General features: G+C 41.0%; 1 protein-coding gene across 3 annotated transcripts in view; it reads left to right on the top strand.

The window, feature by feature from the left end:
• The window catches only part of LOC126428138 (uncharacterized), a 125,372-nt gene that overhangs the window by 70,633 nt on the left and 31,296 nt on the right, over positions 1 to 23,443 (top strand). For all 3 annotated transcript variants that reach the window (XM_050090041.1, XM_050090040.1, XM_050090039.1), the window contains 4 exons: positions 3,309 to 3,434; positions 5,579 to 5,705; positions 6,133 to 6,256; positions 22,746 to 22,933. In XM_050090041.1, the coding sequence (XP_049945998.1) occupies positions 3,309 to 3,434; positions 5,579 to 5,705; positions 6,133 to 6,256; positions 22,746 to 22,933 (565 nt within the window). The remainder of the gene's footprint in view (positions 1 to 3,308; positions 3,435 to 5,578; positions 5,706 to 6,132; positions 6,257 to 22,745; positions 22,934 to 23,443) is intronic.

Below are 23,443 nucleotides of genomic sequence, written 5' to 3'. Positions count from 1 at the left end.
GTTCTGCTACAGGTTCATTTAGTAAGCATGAAAGTGTCACAGAGGGATCAACCAACTCCAATGCCAGACACTGTGCTAAATATATTCTGCAGTGCCCTTCGCAGTGCTTTCACAGTATGTGTGTAGATATAGACACACCTGGCACCTTACCTTAAACCTTTGTACCACATGCTGTGTGATACTAACGTTATCAGTATGAAGTTGAAGGAAATAGATCTAAAATTGTTTTCTACCATTTACCTTTCAGAATATTAACAGATTTCTGTTCCTGAAAGACAGTGTGCTTGTGATTAGCTAAATTGTTTGTGATCTTCACTCCCAGTTTTAAAATGCCTGTGCAACTGAATTAGAAACAGCTGTCGTGGGAGAGCTCCTCTCTGTGACGTGTGCAATAAGTCACACCTCGTATGTCAGTCGAGAACAGGATATTGTAAGACATAAACTGCCTGCGTTCTTATGCTGGTGTTAGGCTGTCTACATGTCACTGTGTCTAGGGTGCACTGTAAATGGAAAGTCATTTGCATCTTTAATAAAAGTGCAGATAACTCCAACCAGTCACCTTTGAAGTATTTGTTTATTTCCATAAACTAGTTTTCAAGCCTTTCCAGGCTCACCTTCAGTTGAGGCTGAAGCAAGAGGTTCATGTATCTTCCTGAGTCATTAAGGGCTTGTAAGTTTCCAAGCTTTCACATATTTGCAAGAAAAAATGACTATTAACAAAACTCATTGGAGGAAACACATGAGCTGGTTTGGATCATTTTTATTCATAAGGATTAACTACTACAACAAAATACTGGTGACTCAAATGAATAAGTACCGAAAAGCGGAGGGGGTATGACTTTCAAGGAACTGCTTCCATGCCTCACCATCTGAGAACATAAAACTGAGAAATATAGAAACTACAAAGTAGCTTTTGGAAAAAAAAAATGGTACACACATTAAATATTTATGAATTTCTTGACTCCCTCCACTTTCCAGCCCCCATTTGTATGAGGTACTAATGTGTGGGTCAGTGACTAAAGCAATGGTGTCAGCTTACAAATCCAAAATTCAGTCCAATCTAAGACTTTTTTGCCATGTGTTGCTCCTTTCTCCTTTAGAAAGATATTATATTCATGGAAAAATAACAGGTTGCACCAAACATCAGAGACCTTGTTAAACTGTTGGAGACTCTGATAACTGCCTCCGCAAATGAACTCGAATAGCTCTGTGCCTACTGAATAAGAGTAGTGACCGAACTGACCTTAGGGCTGAATACTGCTCTGCCTTAAGGTAGGAGGTTCATGTTCCTTCTTACTGATACCATTTTGTACTTGCACTTGAGATGAGAGACAGAGAAAATATGTGGAGCTATACATGTGTGGGGTGCAAGGATGTGTATTGGATGAAAACGTAAGTAGGCCATCACTGCTTTGCTGCAGAACACTTCAATTGCTTTGCAGTGAACAGTAGTCACAGTAGGCTTGTATGTAAATACACTGAATCACAAGTGGTATTTTGCACTGCAGATAGCACTCAAATTACCAAATTAAAATGAGAAATCAATATTACATAGTTACATATTCCATGTTAAGTGATGCCTAAAAAGGAAACTGTGTGTGTGTGTGTGTGTGTGTGTGTGTGTGTGTGTGTGTGTGTGTGTGTGTATGTGTATGTGTATGTGTGTGTGTTTTGTTGTTGTGGGGATAGTGTACGGGTGTGCTGTTATGTGATAGTCAGCCTCCCTGTGGTACTCTATGGGGGAATTGTGTGTGTTCTATGTACATATGTATGTGTTTTGTATACATATTTGTTGCCCAGACCCTCCTCTCTCTCTCTCTCTCTCTCTCTCCCTCTCTCCCTCTCCCCCCCCCCTGCCTGCCCCCCCCCCCTCCTTTCCCTCCTCCATCCCTGTACAACTAAGTCAACACACTATCCTAATCATCGTAGATGTTGATGGCTCATCCATGTAACTTATTTCCATTCTCTTCCCCTATTGTACACTCTTGCATGTGTGCTATATGTAAAATTCTCCCTGTATATGTACACTGTTTGCCCAAGAAGTTCTGAGACTGTTTTTTATTCCTCACATGTTAGTGAGGTAACTGCAGTTGCAGCTTGAACTAGTAACTTTAAACAGTAAATGTGCAAAGTTTCAAAGAAGTCCAACAGATGGAGAAGAAATTTACTCATTATAAGCAATACGCTATAATAGAATTCACACAGGATGAGATTTGGTGCTGCCTGTACAAACCTATCACAAAATAACAAAATGGAGACCAAGTGTCTGATGGTTCATCTGGACTGAAGGTGCAATAATGCTGTGAGCTTCGAAGAAAGTGACGAGTCTTGCCTTCACTTTTGTCATTAGCACCATTTTCATTCCTGGCAAGCTGTCAGAGACCCATTCTGCACCTCTGTCATTTTGTGGTAGGTTTGTATTGATAACCAGGAGTCTTGTCAACCCTAAATTCAGTTACAGCAGGTTGCTCGTAAAGATGTCTTCTACAGCAGCCATTTTTTGTGCTATTTGCTCTGCCATATCTCGGAATTATTTGAAACTTGGCACATCTGTTGTTTACAGTTGTTAGTTCGAGGTGCCACTATAGTGACTGTGCTGACACCACTTATACACTAGAATATAATCTGCCTCAGAACATTTTGAACAGAATGTCTCTGTGGATTTACCTAAACCAAAGTGGTGGAAATGTAGTCAGATTTCAAACTATTAAAAAATTTCATTTGTTCCTCTTTGGAAAGACAGGGATTATTGTGTCTTTGTTTTCACATGCAATCTAGAATCCAAGTGGCTGCATAATGCATTGTTGATGCACTTTATTTATTAATGTGAAATTATGTATGTGAATTTCATGTCTGGGGAGAAAAAACAAAGCTCGGATTACACCTCATTGTCTTCTTTTGAAGATAATACAGTGCTGACTTCAGATTACCTCCACACCGATTATTTTATGTGGTTGAGGAACTAACATCTAATGAAAGAAAGATTCTTCATTTTGTCATCTGTCCTCATGCAGTATTGTGTAACTTGTTGATGGAATAGAATTTATTTTGGTAGCTAACCCAGTCAGCTGACAGCTGATTCTGCTATTTATGTTGAAATGGGAGGCACTGTATAATCAAAGTAGTGTACGGAGAGTACACATTCCAATCATAGTCGTGACCACATACATGCCGCTTCTTAAATATTGTTATCCAAAATAAGTAACTATTAAATTGAATTCTTTTTTATACTACAAATGTATTGTATCCCATACCAATTCTCTGATGTTCCTAGTTGGTGCAGATTGCTGAAAGTTCTTGTATTTCAGGAGAATCAAATGTCTACACATTGGGCAACATTGGAGCACACCGTATCGTATGCACAAAGTTGCCAACTGTCGGCCACACACGGGAGGCCATTACTGCTGCGGGAAATACAACAACCAGGATGCTGGGTAAGTTTTTGAATGCCGCTGCTTGTGGCACAAGTGAGATGCAGTGCTACTTAATGTAAATTACAATTACGCATTAAATTTTCATACTATTTTGGTTTACACATCAGTCTGTTCTGCTGTATAAAACTGTAGGATATGTTTCAGGGAAAAAATCTGAAGACTTATGAGATCAGTTGGTGATCTATACCATTTGTAGTTAAATACCTCAGTAAATGTAAGCAACTTCCAAAAATTGAAAATATTGTTACCCCACGTGCAAAACAGTAACACATGGTGTACCTTATGATTCAGTTCTTTATTATTTACTCTTCGTCGTATACACTGTATTTACCTGAATATGAGATGATCCCACCCCATTCGTACACCCTTTTTCTAAGTTCCTTGAGAAAATTTTATTTTTTGCACATTCTGATCAATGAGAATTACAAACTGTTTTATTAATGAGTTAACATTATAAGATGATATGACTTACCAAACGAAAGCGCTGGCATGTCGATAGACACACAAACAAACACAGACATATACACAAAATTCAAGCTTTTGCAATCAACGGTTGCTTCATCAGGAAAGAGGGAAGGAGAGGGAAAGACGGAAGGATGTGGGTTTTAAGGGAGAGGGTAAGGAGTCATTCCAATCCCGGGAGCAGAAAGACTTACCTTAGGGGGGAAAAAAGGACAGGTATACACTCTCTCTCTCTCTCTCTCTCTCTCTCTCTCTCTCTCTCTCTCTCTCGCGCACACACACACATACTCATCCACACACACATCCATCCGCACATATACAGACACAGGCAGACACCCTGAAGAACCAGCTACAAAGGAGTGCTCCATTCGTCACCCAACACCTCCCCGAACTGGGAAAACTGAACTACATCCTTCGTCGGGGCTTTCATTATGTATTGTCAAGCCCTGAAATTAGATAAATCCTACCCAAGATTCTTCTCATGCCTGCTAAATTGGTGTGCTGTCACTCGCCGAACCTCCACAACATCCTTGTCCATCCCTGTACCCCTACTAATCCCACCCCCTTGTCATAGGGATCGTATCCCTGTAGAATACCCAGGTGCAAGACCTGCCTAATTCACCCACCGAGCACTTCCTATTCCAGTTCTGTCACAGGCATATCCTACCCCATTGCAGGCAGAGCCATATGTGAAGCACCCGTGTTGTATACCGGCTCTGCTGCAATCATTAGTCAGCTTTTTATATTGGTATGACTATGAACCAGCTGTCAGATATGAATGGCCGCAGCCCACCCGTGGCCAAGAGCAGAGCAGACCACCCTGTGGTTCCTCAGTAGTTGAGCGCCCTAACCGCCCCCCCCCCCCCCCAAAAAAAAAAAAAAAAAACCTGTGGTTCAACATGCTGGAATTCAATAGCTGCTTCACAGCCTTGACGATCTGGATCCACCCTCCACCATCAGCTTTTCTGAGCTGTGCATATTCCACACAAGAGCTTCCGCCCTCTTTGTCCTATCATCTCCTTCCAGTTTACATCCCCTCACCCTTATTGTGCTCTCTGCCAATGCACCCAATGGTCTTTTTCTCTTCTCCTTGTTCGACCCCCTTCCTTTCTCCCCCACAGCCTCTTGACGCTGTGTGTGTGGCAACCTTCTCTGCTACCTCTAGTCCGTTCACACACTGTCAGGTAGCACTGATTCCTCTTCGCCCGCCTATACTGTTATCCCTCTCCCCTTCTCTGTCCCACTCCGGATTGGTGCTCCTATTCGACATGTTTCAGTTGTATTCTTATTGGAGCAGTCAGAGATAGCGGACATGTTGTGTGAGGTTACTTGCATATGGGGAATGTGTGTGTGTGTGTGTGTGTGTGTGTGTGTGTGTGTGTGTGTGTTTTGGTTTGTTTTCCTTTCCTTTCCTTTTCTGAAGAAGGCTTTGGTAGAAAGCGTAGTGTGTAACAGTCTTTTCATTGTGTGTCTGCAGCTCAACGTGTCATCTTTATGGTTTGTAGCTATCTGTCCTTTTCGTAATAGTTGATATTTCAACCTGGATTTTCTACCGTTCGATATTTAAAACAAAAACTGTGATGTCTCTTTGTTTTTAATATGATGATATGCAGTGGGTAGTTCTGGGTATTGTAATTGATAGCTCTGGTAAATATTGTAATATTTAATTTTTGTGTTTCCAGGGACTTTCCAGAAAGTGGACCATGTGTTTTTGGTCGGTGTCGGAGGTGGAGTGCCTCACTACACGGACTACAGGAGGCATGTCAGGCTCGGCGATGTTGTCGTCTCGCATCCTGTTGATGGCAAGAGGTGAGAACTCATCCACAAATAATTTAATTTGATAAGAAAACTTGTTTCGTACATTTTCTGTCAAATTTCAATCCATGGCAAAATTTTTAGTTAAGTTTCTGATTATTTATATGAAATTTGTGTAAAACTGATATAACTTCTAAGCGAATGATAGCTCTTGAGAATTCCCTATTGTCCTTTCTCACCCATGAATGTGAATAAAATTCTTCTGATGTTTTTAGACTATTGTGTGAACTGTGAGCAGACTTGTAATTTGACACATAGCTATTTGCATTAAATATGTGATGCATTTGCACTATACACCTCTCTCCTTTATATTTTCTTCCCTAATTTTGATGCTGATAACTTTTTGAAATGGACATATAATCTGATTATTCCTCATCCCACACATTTATTCAAATATAAAAACTGAACATGCTCTTTACAGGTCAGTTTATGTCTATTGTGAGAATGCTGCATTATCGGAGTCTGGTGGGGCAGAGTTTGAGATAAAGGAATATTGCCCAAACAACATGGGACTGCAGGAGATTGCTGCCCAGCTGCAGGCAGAGGTAATGAATCACTATGATTGTTCATCATGAGGATAATAGAAAAATTATCTGCTTAGCTGTTGGATTTCATCGGGTCATATCATGTTTTCTGTCAGCACTAAAAATGGACCTGTGAGGAGAGCACAGACTCTACAGCCTCAGAGCCTGAGATAGACTTGGAATACCACTTCCAAATAAAGGACCCCAGAGGTTGGATCATCTTTTTGAAACCATCTATATGTGATGTAGGTTAGGGTCCCAGGTATCCCATCTGCAGCCATTCATCAGTATGTGCCTCATTTGTGGGTAACCATTGAAAAAAAATGCAGGATTTCATGTGATGATCGAGAGCCTTAAAAACAGTAGTATTGTGCAGAGTGGTTAAGATACATGCAAAAAGTTATGGGTCCAAATCCTTTAAGGGGCTTTGCAAGTCTTTATTTTTAAATTTTTGTCAAAATAAATTTAATCCGTATTTTTCTTCAGTTAATTGGTTTAAATGTAATTTCTTCCATTTCCAATACTTTGTCAATTAATTTTAATCATCATATCACTTCTTTATTTGCTCTCATTTTTTTCTTCCTATCATTTTTTTTCATTCGCAATCTGGCCATCTGACTTTGATTATTTTCATGTGTTAAGTTAGATTCAGTTTCTTCCATTTTTTTTATCTTGTGGTTTGTCCATGTGACTGAATTTGTTATTTCCACTCCTGTTTTTGGTTGAATTTCATTTTATTTCTTGTCTCTTCGTTTGTTTAAATCTTCATTTGTGTTAATTTGTCCATAGTATAGCAAGAATTTGTTCTAAATATTTTGATTACCATAAAAAAGTGTACATTTCTAATGAAAAATACACTTTTTACACCGTTTCACAGGCAATATAACTAGAGTATTTCATTGTCTGTTTTTAACAGTTAGATCAGCAGTTTCAAACATTGATATATTATGGCAGACAAATAAAATCAGTTATAATCACATGCACAAAGATTCCAAATGAAAAAAAAAGAATGATAGGAAGAAAAAATGAGAGTAAATAATTTAAACATGAAGATGAAAAGAGTGCAGCAAAGGATCAGAAATAAATACAATGATCAAAAGTCTCCTAAATAATGATTTTAAAAACAAAATATTTTATAGCACCCAACTGGATTCAGATCCACAATCTTCTGCACACCAGGAATGTATCGTAACCACCATGCTATGCTGCCAACCTGCATACCGTATTTACTCGAATCTAAGCCCCACTTTTTTTCCGGTTTTTGTAATCCAAAAAACCGCCTGCGGCTTAGAATCGACTGCAAAGTAAGCGGAAGTTCTGAAAAATGTTGGTAGGTGCCGCCACAACTAACTTCTGCCGTCGAATATATGTAGCGCAGCACAGGCATGCTTTGCAGGCACAAAGATAAATACTGGCGCCAAAACCTCCGCGTCAGTAAATAAATTAAAAAAAAAAAAAAAGGTGGAAGACGACATTTCCTCTCCGCCCCGAGTTTCAACCACTGCATTTTATACATTATCCAACGAAATAAATACAAATTCCGTATTGTTCATCTTTGAATGTAGCAGCATTTCAATGTACTACGAAAATCCGACTGGCAGGACTGTTTGGGATGTTTGTCAATATGGCCAACTCTACGTTCTGAATTTTTTCCTACCTGTGAGAAGATATGGTTGCAAATAGGAACTTTTATGAATTGTGAATCATATGCAGTATTCTCTTCGCCATAAGAATAATACAAATATAAACATTTTGCCATGTATTCTTTCGTGTTTGCTGCAATCTCATTTAAATCCTGTCTGCCTAATAAACTACGAAACTAGGGTGAGACAGCAGCAAACGCGGAAGAATATACATATCATGTCATGTTTATATTCTTATGCCTAATAGTGATACAGTCAGAAATGAAGCAGCAATCGACTAGATTTTTAAATCTAAGATGACTCTTAATTTCTGTGCCGAATGTAATGTACTAAAGAGGCGCTTGCAAAGATTTTCAAACCGAGAAAAATTTTCGCTAAACTCTCGTTCAGAACGTCTTCTATCATAAGCTGTCTATTATTTGGTTCTTGTTGATCATTATCAAAGAAAGCAGCAGTGTAAGTAACAACAAATAGCAGTCTCTTGCCGTTGTTCTGCTAATGAGACGATTCCTCTATTTTTTTTTTTTTTTTTTTAATTTTTAATTGTAAGCGGAGGTAGTGCGCACAAAAGCAAGCCATGCCGCGAGCCGGGACAGGCAGTAAACACTCATTATCAGAATGCGACAAACAATTCGTGACACAGTACAGTAATGCATTTTTAGCTTAGAGTGACGTAAACACCTATAACAAAGAGATCGTCACTTACCAGATCAAAGCAAAATAAGCAATCAATTCAAACCAGACGAAGTACGTGGAAAAGGAAAGGTATCCGTATAAATACGGACGGAGCGTGTGGCGCATAACAATGACTACCTAGTAAAGCTTAAGTGCTAAAGCTTACGACTCGAACGTACTGTAGCTGTATCGTCATTCATTCGACCTAAATTGTGTCTCATATTACAATGGACCAACTTTGTTTCGATTTGGTGGTGCGGCCTAAAACTTTTCTCTCCCCTTGAATTTCGAGTCTCAAATTTCAGGTGTGGCTTAGATTCGGGAAAAATTTTTTTCCTTGATTTCGAGTCTCATTTTTCAGGTGCGGCTTAGATTCGAGTGTGGCTTAGATTCGAGTAAATATGGTAACTAATATTTTTGAGGCTCTAGAGCGCCACAGAAAATTTTGAAATTTTTTTCATTGATTGCTTGCAAACAAGGCCCCACTTTCACGAACCACTGCAGGGTGCCATGGTGCGATGCCTGCGACTATTAACATACGCCTGCCTGCAGGAAGGCATCACGGTATGTTGCCTAATGAATTGGCGTACTCCACGGTGATGTCACTTGACCATTCAGTTGCTATCGTGATCCACAAAACATTGAAAGTATGATGAGGAAAAGAAACAGAGCTGTGTGCTCCCTTTTGGAAGGCAGCTGGGTGGGCTGTATTGACGCAGTGTGTGTGCTACTGCCTCTTCACGATCAAATTGGGGCCCAGGTGTCCACGACAAGTATAGATACAGACACCTCGCCACTGTGGTGCACAGAGGAGGAGGCCGAGTGAACACCTGCAATGGAATATGGATTAGTGGCATCGAGTTGTCATCACTGATGAATGCAGAATTTGTCCGAAGCCTGAAAATCGTAAAGAGAGCAGGAGGAGCTGGGACCGAAAGAAAGTCTCGGGCACACAGTCCCGCAGCTTCAGCAGGGAGGTGGTTTGGTCATATTTAAGAGTTTCTTTCGGCGGAAATCCATAAACGAAATGACCCTTGGTAAAAGCAGACACGGACGTGATCGAGTGTGCATGGGAGCTGCACCATCACAGGCACCCTCCTCGATCACTGGGTGATCTCGTGAGGACCACTCTCAAAGAATGGGACAGACTCGAGGAATGATATCTTGGCTGTCGAGGGGATGGAATGCCGAGGAGGATCAGAGCGTGTTTTGTATCCCAGGTGAAGCAGCACTTGATTGGATGTTATCTGACAGCGGCAGTAGTTTCACATACGTGCACTTTCTATCAGACTGCCTTCAATTTGCGTGTTTTTTTAATATCGTAGTAAATTTTTTATTTCAGTTACATGAAGCTTATTCTTCCATTCCTTGTTCCACTTGAATTTAAAGCAAAATGAGTTCGTAGGTCTCGGTGGTGCAAAACTTTTTTGCACTGTTACTCCAAAAATTTCTTTCCTCGTAGTTTCCATTTTACTGTATTAAGTACTTTAGAGAGTATAGTGCTTAACCAGAGCTGTTGTTATTCAAATTAGTATTGTTCATCTAAACAACAGTCTATGCTTTGGTTGTGTTTGCATGTGGTGGTGTTATTGACAGTAAAACTGTGTATTTGTGGCGTGTTAGTGGAACAGCTGATCTGTCATATATAGGTGGTAGACCGTAGAGTTCTAGTACCAAATGAATAACAAAAAATGTCAAATGATGGAAAAACTCGTACTATCACAAGTTGATACTCTTAAATTCTGAAATGGGAGGGGGCAAGAATTTGCTGCATTCCATGCTTTACCTAGTTTGGTTAATAAGTTAATCACCAGCTAGTGACATGAGGGCTGCAGTTTACCTCAAACCACTCCCTCTGTTTGTCATTCAGTATGTGGAGTTGGGAGTCTCACGCCAGTTTTGTGGTGAATATTTCCTGATAAATGTGTTTTGTACACTTACGACAACTCGGTATGCATTATATATTCTGCCCCTCCCCCCCCAAAAAAGGGATATACTAAGTTGGTACCTCTTGTCTCTCTTGCAGGGTAGGGCATGATGTGAATTTGTTTGATGAAGGGGCAGCTGGCCACCCTTGCTTTTGACAGTTTCTGTCTTGAAGATTGACAAAAAGGTTTCCAGTGCAACTATCCAATTATATTGTGACTTACCAAACGAAAGCGCTGGCACGTCGATAGACACACAAACATACACACAAAATTCAAGCTTTCGCAACAAACTGTTGCCTCATCAGGAAAGAGGGAAGGAGAGGGAAAGACGAAAGGATGTGGGTTTTAAGAGAGAGGGTAAGGAGTCATTCCAATCCCGGGAGCGGAAAGACTTACCTTAGGGGGAAAAAAGGACAGGTATACACTCACTCACACACACACACACACATATCCATCCACACATATACAGACACAAGCAGACATATTTAATTGGTCTTTAAATATGTCTGCTTGTGTCTGTATATGTGTGGATGGATATGTTTGTGTGTGCGAGTACATACCCGTCCCTTTTTCCCCTTAAGGTAAGTCTTTCCGCTCCCGGGATTGGAATGACTCCTTACCCTCTCCCTTAAAACCCACATCCTTTCGTCTTTCCCTCTCCTTCCCTCTTTCCTGATGAGGCAACAGTTTGTTGCGAAAGCTTGAATTTTGTGTGTATGTTTGTGTTTGTTTGTGTGTCTATCGACGTGCCAGCGCTTTCGTTTGGTAAGTCACATCATCTTTGTTTTTAGATATATTTTTCCCACGTGGAATGTTTCCCTCTATTAATTTATATCCAATTATATTTATTTATTTTAACCTGGTCTGATTTGGACCATGAGGCCTTCTCATACCTTTTTTACATTGTAGGTTCCTAAGAAATAACAATTTTAATATCATAAATAGTATTAAAATTAGACATTGTGAGTAAATAATACCGACTATAAACTAATAAAGTTGATATTGGCAGTATTTGTACTACTGTTGCTGCTGCTGCCACTAATAATAATAATAATAATAATAATAAATGACATCAATAATGGTAGTGGCAAATATACAGGGAGTATAAGCCCTGGGAAATCTGGGAAGAACCTGGGAATTTTTTGGTATTCCTTTTTTTTTTTTTTTTTTTTTTTTTTTTTTTTTTTTTTTTTTTTTTTTTTTTTCTCTTCAGAATTTTTCACTGTTCTAGTTTTCACTTAAATGTTTGTAATTTTGACTGATAAGAACCGATAATCTAGCAAGGAATTTTACTTTAGTTCTCTACTGCAGAATAATAATGCATCAGTAACCCACAAACAAGAGAGAAACTCCTAAATAAAGCTAAAGTTGTAAAGAACATGTGCCATCTACAGTAACAAAACACAATAGGCACACAAGTGCCTGCCAATAGCCAAATTTGTCTATGGCTATGCAGTACTTCAAAACAAGAAACTGCTTTCGATACATCTATCTTGTGGGCTTCATTTCAATGAGCATCTTGCCACAACTGTACATTTCTAACAGGACGCAGGAAAATATTGTAATTGTGGTTTGAGAAGCATTATGTTCAAAGTAAATGTCCTTTTACACCAGATGAATTATGTTAAGTTTGTGACAATGTGCGATGAATTTCTTAAATCGTGGAACGTTTGACTCTCATTCAGCACTTAGAACTTTGAGGACTGGCCACTTACAATAATTTTGGACCCATAAGACAAGAAATGTACGCCATTATTTAAAATTTTACTGCACCATTGTGTTTGATTTGTTTCAAAAGGATCACACACACTTAAGAAGACCAAGCTTCAAGATTAGTTTTTCCATAGTTCCTTCGTAGACTACAAATTATGCCATAATGGGTGGGGGTGGATCCAAAATGAGTTCTTGTGCAGTTTTACATGTAATTGATTTTCTATGGAAAACTCGAAGTGCTCGGCAGAACATGTATTCAGCGAGGTAACCCACGACATTTATAATTGTGCTTGTCAGAAATATTCGGCTACTGCAATTTAAGATGGTGCTGTTAGGATTCTGCATAATCACACCCTTGGGAGGGAGAGAGGAAGGGGGGGGGGGGGGGGGACAGCAAAATCATTTTGACAAGGTATGTTATTTGTGAAAGCTTAACTTTTTCTATTTGTGTGTTCGCACTACTTAACAATGATGTTGCTATTATTGTCTGACTACGTTATGCTCTGAATATCTTTTAACATTGGCTGGTGAGATTTTGTGATATCAGCTATGATAGGCCAACAAAAGTGCGTCACAGTCTAGATTTTAGTTTTTCAGAAGCTGCCATGCTGTGTTTGCTGGAATTCGTGTTTGTACTTGTGTAATATGAAAGTATGCAGTGTAAATGTTGCCGCGCATTGAAGGTCTTTCCAAAATATGTCAGTTTCTTTTTTTTTCTAGGTTTCATTTCCTAAACTGCAGGGAAGTTCTATGTTGTGTATAAAACCTTCACCATTCAAAGGATTGACAGGTTTTACATCTCCAAGGAAAAGTACATTGCCACTTAACACGGAAAAGAAATGTACTTTCACCTGGAAGAAAGTGTATTTTTAACCGAGAAATCTGGGATTTACATACTTATTTTTTCCTTGTCCATGCATACATCCTTATACCAAAAAAAAATAATTTATAGGCGTACAACATAGATGTCTGCTGGCATAGCAAGTTCTGAGGAAAGGAAATTTAAGGGGCCTGCACATCCAAGAATACATCTACATTTAAGTGATTACTCTGCTATTCATAATAAAGTGCCTGGCAGAGGGTTCAGTGAACCACCTTCAAGCTGTCTGTCTACTGTTCTACTCTCGAACGGCACGCAGGAAAAACGAGCACTTAAATTTTTCTGTGCAAGCCCTGATTTCTCTTATTTCATCGTGATGATCACTGCTCCCTATGTAGGTGGGTACCAACAGAATGTTTTCGCAATCGGAGGAGAAAACTGGTGATACAAATTTCATGAGAAGATCCCACGCAACGAAAAATGCCTTTGTTTTAATGATTGCCACTCCAATTCGCGTATCATGTCTGTGACAATGTGTCTCCTATTTCGCGATAATACAAAATGAGCTGCCCTTCTTTGTACTTTTTCGATGTCATCCGTCAGTCCCACCTGATGCGGATCCCACACCGCACAACAATACTCCAGAATAGGGCAGACAAGTGTGGTGTAAGCTGTCTCTTTAGTAGACCTATTGCACCTTCTAAGTGTTCTGCCAATGAATCGTAGCCTTTGGTTTGCTCTACCCACAGTATTATCTATGTGATTGCTCCAATTTAGGTTATTTGTAATTGTAATCCACAAGTATTTTGTTGAATTTACAGCCTTTAGATTTGTGACTTATTGCGTAATCAAAATTTAGCTGATTTCTTTTAGTACTCATGTGAATAACTTCACACTTTTCCTTATTCAGGGTCAATTGCCACTTTTTGCACCATACAGATGTCTTACCTAAATCATTTTGCAAATCGTTTTGATCTTCTGATGACTTTACAAGATGGTAAATGACAGCATCATCTGCAAACAGTCTAAGACAGCTACTCAGATTATCTCCTGTGTCGTTAATATAGATCAGGAACAATAGAGGGCCTATAACACTTCCTTGGGGAATGCCGAATATTACTTCTGTTTTACTCAGGAAATCACGAATCCAGTTGCACAACTGAGGCGATACTCCGTAGGCACGCAGTTTGGTTAGAAGATGCTTGTGAGGAACAGTGTCGAAAGCCTTCTGGAAATCTAAAAATATGGAATCAATCTGACATCCCCTTTCGATAGCACTTATTACTTCATGAGTATAAAGAGCTAGTTCTGTTTCACAAGAATGATATGTTCTGAAACCGTGCTGACTATGTATCAATAAATCGTTTTCTTCAAGGTATTTCATAATGTTCGAATACAGTATATGTTCCAAAACCCTACTGCTAATCGACATTAGTGATATAGGCCTGTAATTCAGCGGATTACTCCTACTTACCTTTTTGTGTATTGGTGTGACTTGAGCAATTTTCCAGTCTTTAGGTGAGGATCTTTCTGTGAGCGAGTGGTTGTATATAATTGCTAAATATGGAGCTATTTTATCAGCATATTCTGAGAGGAACCTGACTGGTATACAATCTGGACCGGAGGCCTTGCCTTTAAAAAGTGATTTAAGCTGCTTTGTTACATCGAGGATATCTACTTCTACGTTTCTCATCTTGGCAGTTGTTCTTGATTGGAATTCAGAAATATTTACTTCGTCATCTTTGGTGAAGGAGTTTCAGAAAACCGTGTTCAATAACTCTGCTTTAGTGGCACTGTGTTTTTGTGTACCATGGGGGATCGGTACCATCACTTATTAATGTGGTATAGATCTCTCTCAATTTCTGTCGATACTCTCTCTTTGAAAACATACCACAACTTTTCTACACTTAAATGATCAGATCGGAAGGAGTGAAGACGGCCTAAAAAAAGGCGTTAAGAGCATTTTTATCAACTTTTTTAAATAAATATACTTTGCGTTTCTCTTTGATGGTTGTAGGTGTTTTGGTAGTCAGCAGCAACTGCCTTGTTGTCGCTAATCCCTGTATTCGTCACAATACTCACTGTTTCTCCAGGATTATTTGTTGTGCTAAAAGGTCAAGTATGCTTTCGCAACCATTTACACCTTGAGTGGGCTCATGAACTAATTGTTCAAAATAATTTTCAGAGAAAGCATTCAGTACAATTTCGGATTAAGTTTTATGCCTGCTGCCGGCTTTAAACGTGTAATTTTTCCAGCGTAATGAGGGTAGATTAAAGTCACCACCGACTGTAATAGTATGAGCGGGGTACTTATTTGAAATGAGACTAAAGTTTTCTTTGAACTGTTCAGCAACTATATCTTCTGAGTTGGGGGTCAGTAAAATGATCCAATTAACAGTTTAGTCCGATTGTCAGGTATAACCTCTACCCACACTATTTCATACGAACTATCTACTTCAGTTTCACTACAAGGCAGACTACCTCTGACATCAATAAATACTCCACCACCAACTGTATTTAATCTATCCTTTCTGAACACTGTTAGATCGTTTGAAAAATTTTTGGCTGAACTTATTTCTGGCTTTAGCCAGCTCTCTGTACCTACAACTATTTGAGCTTCAGGGCTTTCTATTAGGGGTTGGAGCTCTGGTTCTTTCGCAACACAGCTAAGACAATTTACAACTACATTACCAATCATTTGTACAACTATCTTACTGTGTTTCACCTGCCCACTTTCTGACGGACGCCCCTTCTGTGGTTCTCTGAGACCCTCTAACCTAAAAAATCGCCCAGTCCCTTCCACACAGCCCCCACTACCCGTGTAGCCACCTCTTGTGTGCAATGGACTCCTAACCTATTAAGCGGAACCCAGAAACCCACCACCTGATGGCACAAGTCAAGGAATCTGCAGCCTACACAGTCACAGAACCGCCTGAGACTCTGATTCAGACCCTCCAATCTGCTCTGCACCAAAGGACCACAGTCGGTTCTGTCGACGATGCTGCAGATGGTGAGCTCCGCCTTAATCTCGGAAACAAGACTGGCAATCTTTATCATTTCCGCTATCCACCCGAAACCAGACAGAATCTGCTCCGATCCAAAGTGACTCAAGTCATTGGTACTGACATGAGCCACCACCTGCAGTTGGCTGCACCCTGTACTGGAAAATGTGGAAGATATGGTTGCGAAGAAGGGTGTACAGGTGCAACAAGTGCATACAGTAATGATAGTAATCATTATTGTTGCTTTAGTACATATGTCATTAATTGTTTTATGAAGCTGGAGATGTTATCCATTTCTCTAATATAATGCAGGAGGGTATTCCAGAGTCTGGTTACTGCTACTGAGACTGACTTCAAGGAAGTAGCTGAACAGTGGTGTGGGACAGAAAGGATTTTACTCTCATGGGAACAGGTGTTTGTCATGTTGTTCAGACATGTGTGTTCAGTTCAGTCTGACAAGAGTGCTCAGAGGAGAGAGATGACAGTAGAGAAGACTGAGAACTGAAATCTCATCCCTTTTCTGCATGCAGCTTGGATAACTGTGCATATAATGGTGAAATACGATCGTAGAGTCTAACATCACAGATGTAATGAACACAGGCATTCCTAACCATTTCCAGGCACCGTGAATGTTCCTGAGAAATGCCTTGCAAAATAACATCGCTGTAATCTGTAATAACTGGAAGTATAAGTGTTTGTACAACCTTCTTTTCCAAATCAGGAGGGAAGAGCTTTGTTATATTTTTGTAGGGCATGAAGAGATGCTGAAGCCTTCTTTCACATTGCTGTTATCTGCTCACTCCAATTCAGATTTTCATCCATTATTACTCCTCGACTCCTTACTGAGAGAGAGAAGTTGATATTTGCCCCATTCAGGGTTAAAGATGGTAAGGATTCTAGATATTTGGGGCTAATGGGGCAAGAATAACCAACCAGTACTGCTTCATTTTTGGAAGGGTTGAACTTCAACCCTATATCCTGTGTCCATTTTGATAGTGCAAACAGGTTTGTATTGAGATTGTTGATAAGTATCTTCAGGTTTATCGGTTTCATACTTAGTTACAGCTGCTGGTATCAGCTTACATGTGGTATTTACAGTATGATAAAATTGATGACACATCATGATGTACAGTGGAAAGATCATAGGACCAAATACCAAACCCTGGGGGATGCCTGATACTGCCTGCCTCCATTGAGACATAGTGGTGCTAGACATGATGTATTGCTGGCGAAGTGTCAGGTCTGAGTGAAACCACTGCACTGCACTTGACAAGAAATTTAGGCTGCTAAGTGTGGCAAGTAAAATGTCAAAGTGAGCAGTGCCAAAGGCTTTGTTGAAGTCTAAGAAGCATCTGATGATCACCTCTTGTGCATCCATGGCAAGCCTCAGGTCATCTATTAGTATTGTTAAGACAGATGTTGTGCTCTGATGTGTACAGAAACCTGATTAGTATTCATCTAGTAGGTTGTCTGTAGTTAGTGTGTTAGCAGGCCGTGGTCTATATAGTCTAAGATGATGGACAGGGCACAAAGAATGCAAATAGGTTGGTAATCAGTGTGTGTTGTGCCAATGTCCTTTTTTTGGTAATGGCTTAACTAGCCCCTGCTTCCAGGCCTCAAGGAAAACACTTGTGGTTAAGGAATGGTTGAAGATATATTGTAGTGAGTAGTAGCAGTGAGTCAACAATAAGCTTCATCATTTGGACTGCAATGACATTGTGTCCATTAGATGTTGATCTGATAAGCATGATGGATTTGTGATGGTACTGCAAGTAACAGCTATAGATAGAATTTTTTGTGGTGAAAGTTGTTTATCTCCATAAAGTAACCAGTGAGTATCTTGCACAAGATTTGGTACATAGGACATCTACAAATGAGAGGCATGATAACTGATTTAGAGAGATCCACTTCAGTTGTACTAATACGTATTCAAACCATGACCTGTTTCAGGATTTTAAAATTCCACCTTCAGGTGTAAGAAATAATTGTATTTGGTAACACATGCGGTTGGGCCAGTCAGTGCAAGAGCTCCAATCATCGCATGGTGGCAGAAACTGTCCGCCACTGGGTAGCTGTAGGGTCAGAATGCCAACCACTACTGGCAATAGTAGTTGGCGTGCCTACCCTGCAACTGCCTGGCGGGGGATAGTTTCCGTCAACATGCTACGATTGGAGCTCTGCCGATAGTGGTTGGCTTTCCTACCTTGCAGATGTCAGATGGCAGACAGTTTCTACCAACATGCAATGACTGGAGCTCTTGCACTGACTGGTCCAACTGTTTGTGTTACCAAATACAATAATTCAATGAAAAGGATAGTTGGTACTCGTCATATAGTGTAGATGCGAGTTGCAGAAAGGCACATCAAAAAGACGGTTGGAAAGTTAGTTTTCGGCCATCAAAGCTTTGACACACACACACACACACACACACACACACACACACACACACACACAAGCACATGACCACAGTCCCTGGCAGCCAGAGCGAGACTGTGAGCATCAGTGCATTATGGGAGAGGCAGCTCATTGCGTGTAAGGAGGCTGCAATGGGGAGAGGGAGGGATAGCATGGGAGGGATGGGGGCTGGTCCAGTACTGCCGGGAGCATTCAGTGATGAGGTAGAGAGTAGTGCAGCTAGGTGCAGCCATGAGGTTAGATGGAGGGCAGGGGAGAGAGGTGGGGTAGCAGGAAAGGAGAGAAGTATAAAGACTGGGTGTGTTGGTGGAATAGAAGACTGTGTAGTGCTGGAGTGGGAACAGAGAAGGGGCTAGATGGATAAGGACAATGACTAATGAATGTTTAGGCCAGTAGGGTTACGGGAATGTAGGATATATTGCAGGGAGCATTCCCACCTGCGCAGTTCAGAAAAGCTAGTGTCCATGGGAAGGATCCAGATAGCACAGGTTGTGAAGCAGTTATTGAAATGAAGGACTGCATGTTGGGTGGCTAGCTCACAACAGGTTGGTCCAGTTGTTTCTTGGCCACCGTTTGTTGGTGGCCATTCATGCAGACAGCATGTTGGTGGTCATGCCCACATAGAATTGAGCACAGTGGTTGCAGCTTAGCTTCTAGATCCCATGACTGGTATCACAACCCTGCCTTTGATGGGGGGTGGTGGTGGTGGTGGTGGTGGTGGTGGTGGTGGTGGTGGTAAGATGTGTGGGACAGGTCTTCCACATTGGTCTAGTACATGGATAAGAACCATGAGGCAAAGCGTTGGGAGCAAGGGTTATGTAGGGATGGATGAAGATATTGTGTAGGTTTTCCGGGCGGCAGAATATCACTTTGGAAGCAGTGAGAAGGATCCCCATCCTAGTTACAATGTAGTTTTTCATAATGACTATTTCACAGAGTTTTTATACACTATCGAAAATTATTCCTGTAACGTTTCTACAATAAACGAATAAGAAAACCCGATTCCAGGAACTGATGATATGTCAGTTCTTCTGAAGTATTCTGTGGAAATAAATTTGCTTAAAATTAATAAATTTAAAGCCATAATTGTGCTATGTGACTGTGAATAAATAAAACAGTGAAAACTCCATGTAGGAATATCAGCAATGTAGAAAAAGACAGATTGCTATTTACCATAAAGAATACTCGTTAAGTTGCAGAGAGCCACTGTTACAGGACACCTGCACAAAGCTTTCGACCACAGCCTTCATCAGCAAAAGAGAAACAGAGGAACACACACCATTTGTATACAAAAGCAAGCACATCTCACACACTCATGGCTACCAACTCTGGCAGCTCAGGCCAAAATGCAACTGTTACGTTGGATGACCGCAACAATCTGGAGGGTGATGGGGAAGGGGAAGGGGAAGGGATAGTAGTGTATGGGTTGGAAGGGGGGGGGGGCAGAGGAGAGCTGTCTGGAATGCCAACAGGCCCAGTGTCAGGAGTTTGTGGGACAGGGAGTTGCGTGGGGACGGAGAAGCAGGCAAAGATGGGCGGGTGTGTTGGCAGAGTGCAGTAAACGAAGAGGCTGGGAGCTGAGAATGGGAAGGAGATTATATTACGCGGGGGGGGGGGGGGGGGGGGGGGTGGAAACTGTTGGGTTGAGGGTGTGGGGATAGTACGAGGGTCACTCCAAAATAAATGCACACTATTTTTTTTTTTTTTTTTTTTTAATCCATCTTTTATTCTACATGTTCGAAAGTTTTACAGTGTGTAGATACATCCTTTAGGAACAATATTTTCATTTCTCCACATAATTTCCATCCCTCTCAGCTGCCTCACGCCATCTTGGAACCAGCACCTGTATACCTGCATGGTAAAATTCTGGACCAACCTGTTGGAGCCACTGTTTGGCAGCGTGCACAAGGGAGTCGTCATCTTCAAACCTTGTTCCACGAAGAGAGTCCTTCAGTTTCCCAAAGAGATGATAGTCACATGGAGCCAGGTCAGGACTGTAAGGCGGGTGTTTGTGTTGTCCATCCGAGTTTTGCGGTTGCTTCCATGGGTTTTTGACTGACATGTGGCCCTGCTTGTCATGCAACAGCAAAACATCCTGCTTTTGCCGATGTGGTCGAACACGACTTAGTCGAGCTTGAAGTTTCTTCAGTGTCGTCACATATGCATCAGAATTTATGGTGGTTCCACTTGGCATGATGTCCACAAGCAACAGTCCTTCGGAATCAAGAAACACCGTAGCCATAACTTTTCCTGCAGAAGGTGTGGTTTTGAATTATTTTTTTTCTTGGGTGAATTTGCATGATGCCACTCCATTGATTGCCTCTTCATCTCTGATGTAAAATGATGGAGCCATGTTTTATCACCTGTCACAATTCTTTCAAGAAATTCATCTCCACCATTCTTGTACGAGTACTGTTCCAAAAGTTCGCTGCGTACAGTTTTTCTTGTTTCTTTGTGAGCCACTGTCAGCATCCTGGGAACCCACCTGGCACAAACCTTTTTCAACGCCAACACTTTCAGTATTCTGCAAACACTTCCTTCCCCTATCCCAACATAGTGTGACAATTCGTTCACTGTGATGTGTCCGTCAGAAGTCACCAATTCGTTAACTTTCTGCACATTGTCTGGAGTGTGTGCAGTACGAGGCCTGCTGCTGCGAGGACAATCCTCAATATTGCCATGCCTGCTTTCATCACGTGACCTGCTTGCCCACTGACCAACTGTACTGCAATCGACAGCAACATCTCCACACACCTTTTTCAAACTCTTGTGGATGTTTCCCACTGTCTCGTTTTCACAGCACAGGAATTCTATGACAGCACGTTGCTTCTGACGAACGTCAAGTGTAGCAGCCATCTTGAAGACATGCAGTGACGGTGCCACTCACGGGAGCAGGTTGAACTAAGTTTGAAAACAAGTGGGAAGGATGTATCTACACACTGTAAAACTTTCACACATGTAGAATGAAAACTGTATTTTTACAAAAATAGTGTGCATTTCTTTTGGAGTGTCCCTCGTATGTTTCAGTAAATTTGAAGCCAGGATAATTATGGGAGCGGAGATTATATTGTCAGAATAACTCCCATCTGCGCAGTTTTGAAAAGCTGGTGGTGGAAGGAAGGATCCAGGTGGCTTGGGTAGTGAAGCAGCCAGCTCGGGTAGTGAAGCAGCCATTGAAATCGGACAAGTTATGAAGCTGGTATGACTACCAACCAGCCGTCCACCAGGATGAACTGCCACCACCAAACTGTGGCCAAGAGCAAAGTAGATAACCCTGTTGCATAACATGCAGCCGAGCATAACATGCAGCTGAGCATAACATGATAGATTTCAATTGCTGCTTCGCTACCCGAGCCATCTGAATCCTCCCCTTCACTACCAGATTTTCTGAACTGTGCAGATAGAAGTTATCCTCACAACACATTCTCCGTTCCCGTAATTATCCCGGCTTCAACTTACAGTAACATACTGTCCCCACACCCTCCACCCAACAATTTCCAACCCCCCTGTCCTACCATCTCCTCTCCCATTCTCATCTCCCACCTTGTTTATTTGCTGTCCTCTGCCAGTGGATCCACCTATCTTTTCACACTCCTCTGCCTTTTTGCTCCCTTTTTCCCCCGCTCTCTGTCCCATTACCTTTTGATGCGGGACCTGTTGGCATTGTGATCCTTCCACACTCCATCAGACAGCTTTCCTCTGTGTCTCCCCCACCCTCACACTACTATACCTTCCCCTTCCCTGCCCCCTCCAGATTTCTGCTGCCATCCCATCTGATAGCTGCATTTGGCTTGAGTTGTGGTGGTCACCGGTGGTTGCTTGTGTGTATGAATGGTATGTTTTTCTCTGTTTCTCTTTCGCTGATGAAGGCTGTGGCCAAAAGCTTTGTGTGTCTTTTAATTGTGCCTATCTGCAACTTAATGTGTCTTCTTTGTGGTAAGGAGCAATCTATCTGTTCCTACATTGTTGTAAAGTAAATAAAAATGTTATTCAAATGGAGACAAAAGTGAACATGTTAGCAGTCCATATAACATGTATGTTATATACACTCTAGTGAACTGGGTTAATCATAAGTCTTGGCATTGATAATTTCATAATTTTGTTTCGTGGTCAGCCATGTTACATACTTTTAAAGCAGATTAGCAAGTGTTATGTGGTGTCTCAAAAAACAGTTTCCACTGCTTCTGTCAAGAGGTCCTTGGACATTTCTTCTTCTTCTTCATTTGAAGATTTTTTTAAATGTGAGCTTAATAATAGATGTTGTCTTAAAATAAAGAATACAGTTGTGAACAAACTTTCAAATTTACTTCACAGGCAGAATCTCGGGACGAACCACCGTGGATGCAGTTGATGCGGGAAGCAATAAACTCGTTGCAGTCAGAGTCCGAACACGATTTCTCTCAGCCTCCCGCTGACTCAGATAAGCTGTACATGGCTATTGGAGAACGGGATCTCATAGAAGTGGCCCACCCATCCCCACAAGAAGGTGCTGAAAATCACAGGTACAATGACTATACCATCTTTGATAGGAATAACTAAGCTCAGCATCTAGCATGTGTGATACATCTGACAGCTGTAGGCATCCCATCTTACTTCTTGTACTTCGAATGCTAGTTGATTCATCCTCAAGTACCAGTGTTTGAAGACAGATCTGCTAATGCAATTTTTTGGTGCTGCCATCTGCAAGACAAACCTCAAATGAAAATACAATAATTTATAAGTTGGTTTGGATTTTTCAGTTGTTTTAATAACTTCTGCTATATGGTATTCACCAAACTGAAAAATTGCTGTATCATTTAGTGACTGACTTGTAGATGGGAAAACATGGGCAGGATAAAATCAAAGTTTTATATTATTTGTGGTGACCCGTTGCCATCACTGACATCAATTAGATATTGGTTCAATTTCTTAACCACAGTTGAACATCCAGTTTAAATAGTAATTGCCCAAGGTGGTCAGCACAGACAGTATGAAAGAAATCGCTGAAAATATCCACCACACAATTCTCACTG

The sequence above is a fragment of the Schistocerca serialis genome, chromosome 12 (genome assembly GCF_023864345.2).
Source record: "Schistocerca serialis cubense isolate TAMUIC-IGC-003099 chromosome 12, iqSchSeri2.2, whole genome shotgun sequence".
In the NCBI taxonomy this organism is placed as follows: Eukaryota; Metazoa; Arthropoda; class Insecta; order Orthoptera; family Acrididae; genus Schistocerca; species Schistocerca serialis.
This window is presented reverse-complemented; position numbering and strand designations above follow the sequence as displayed.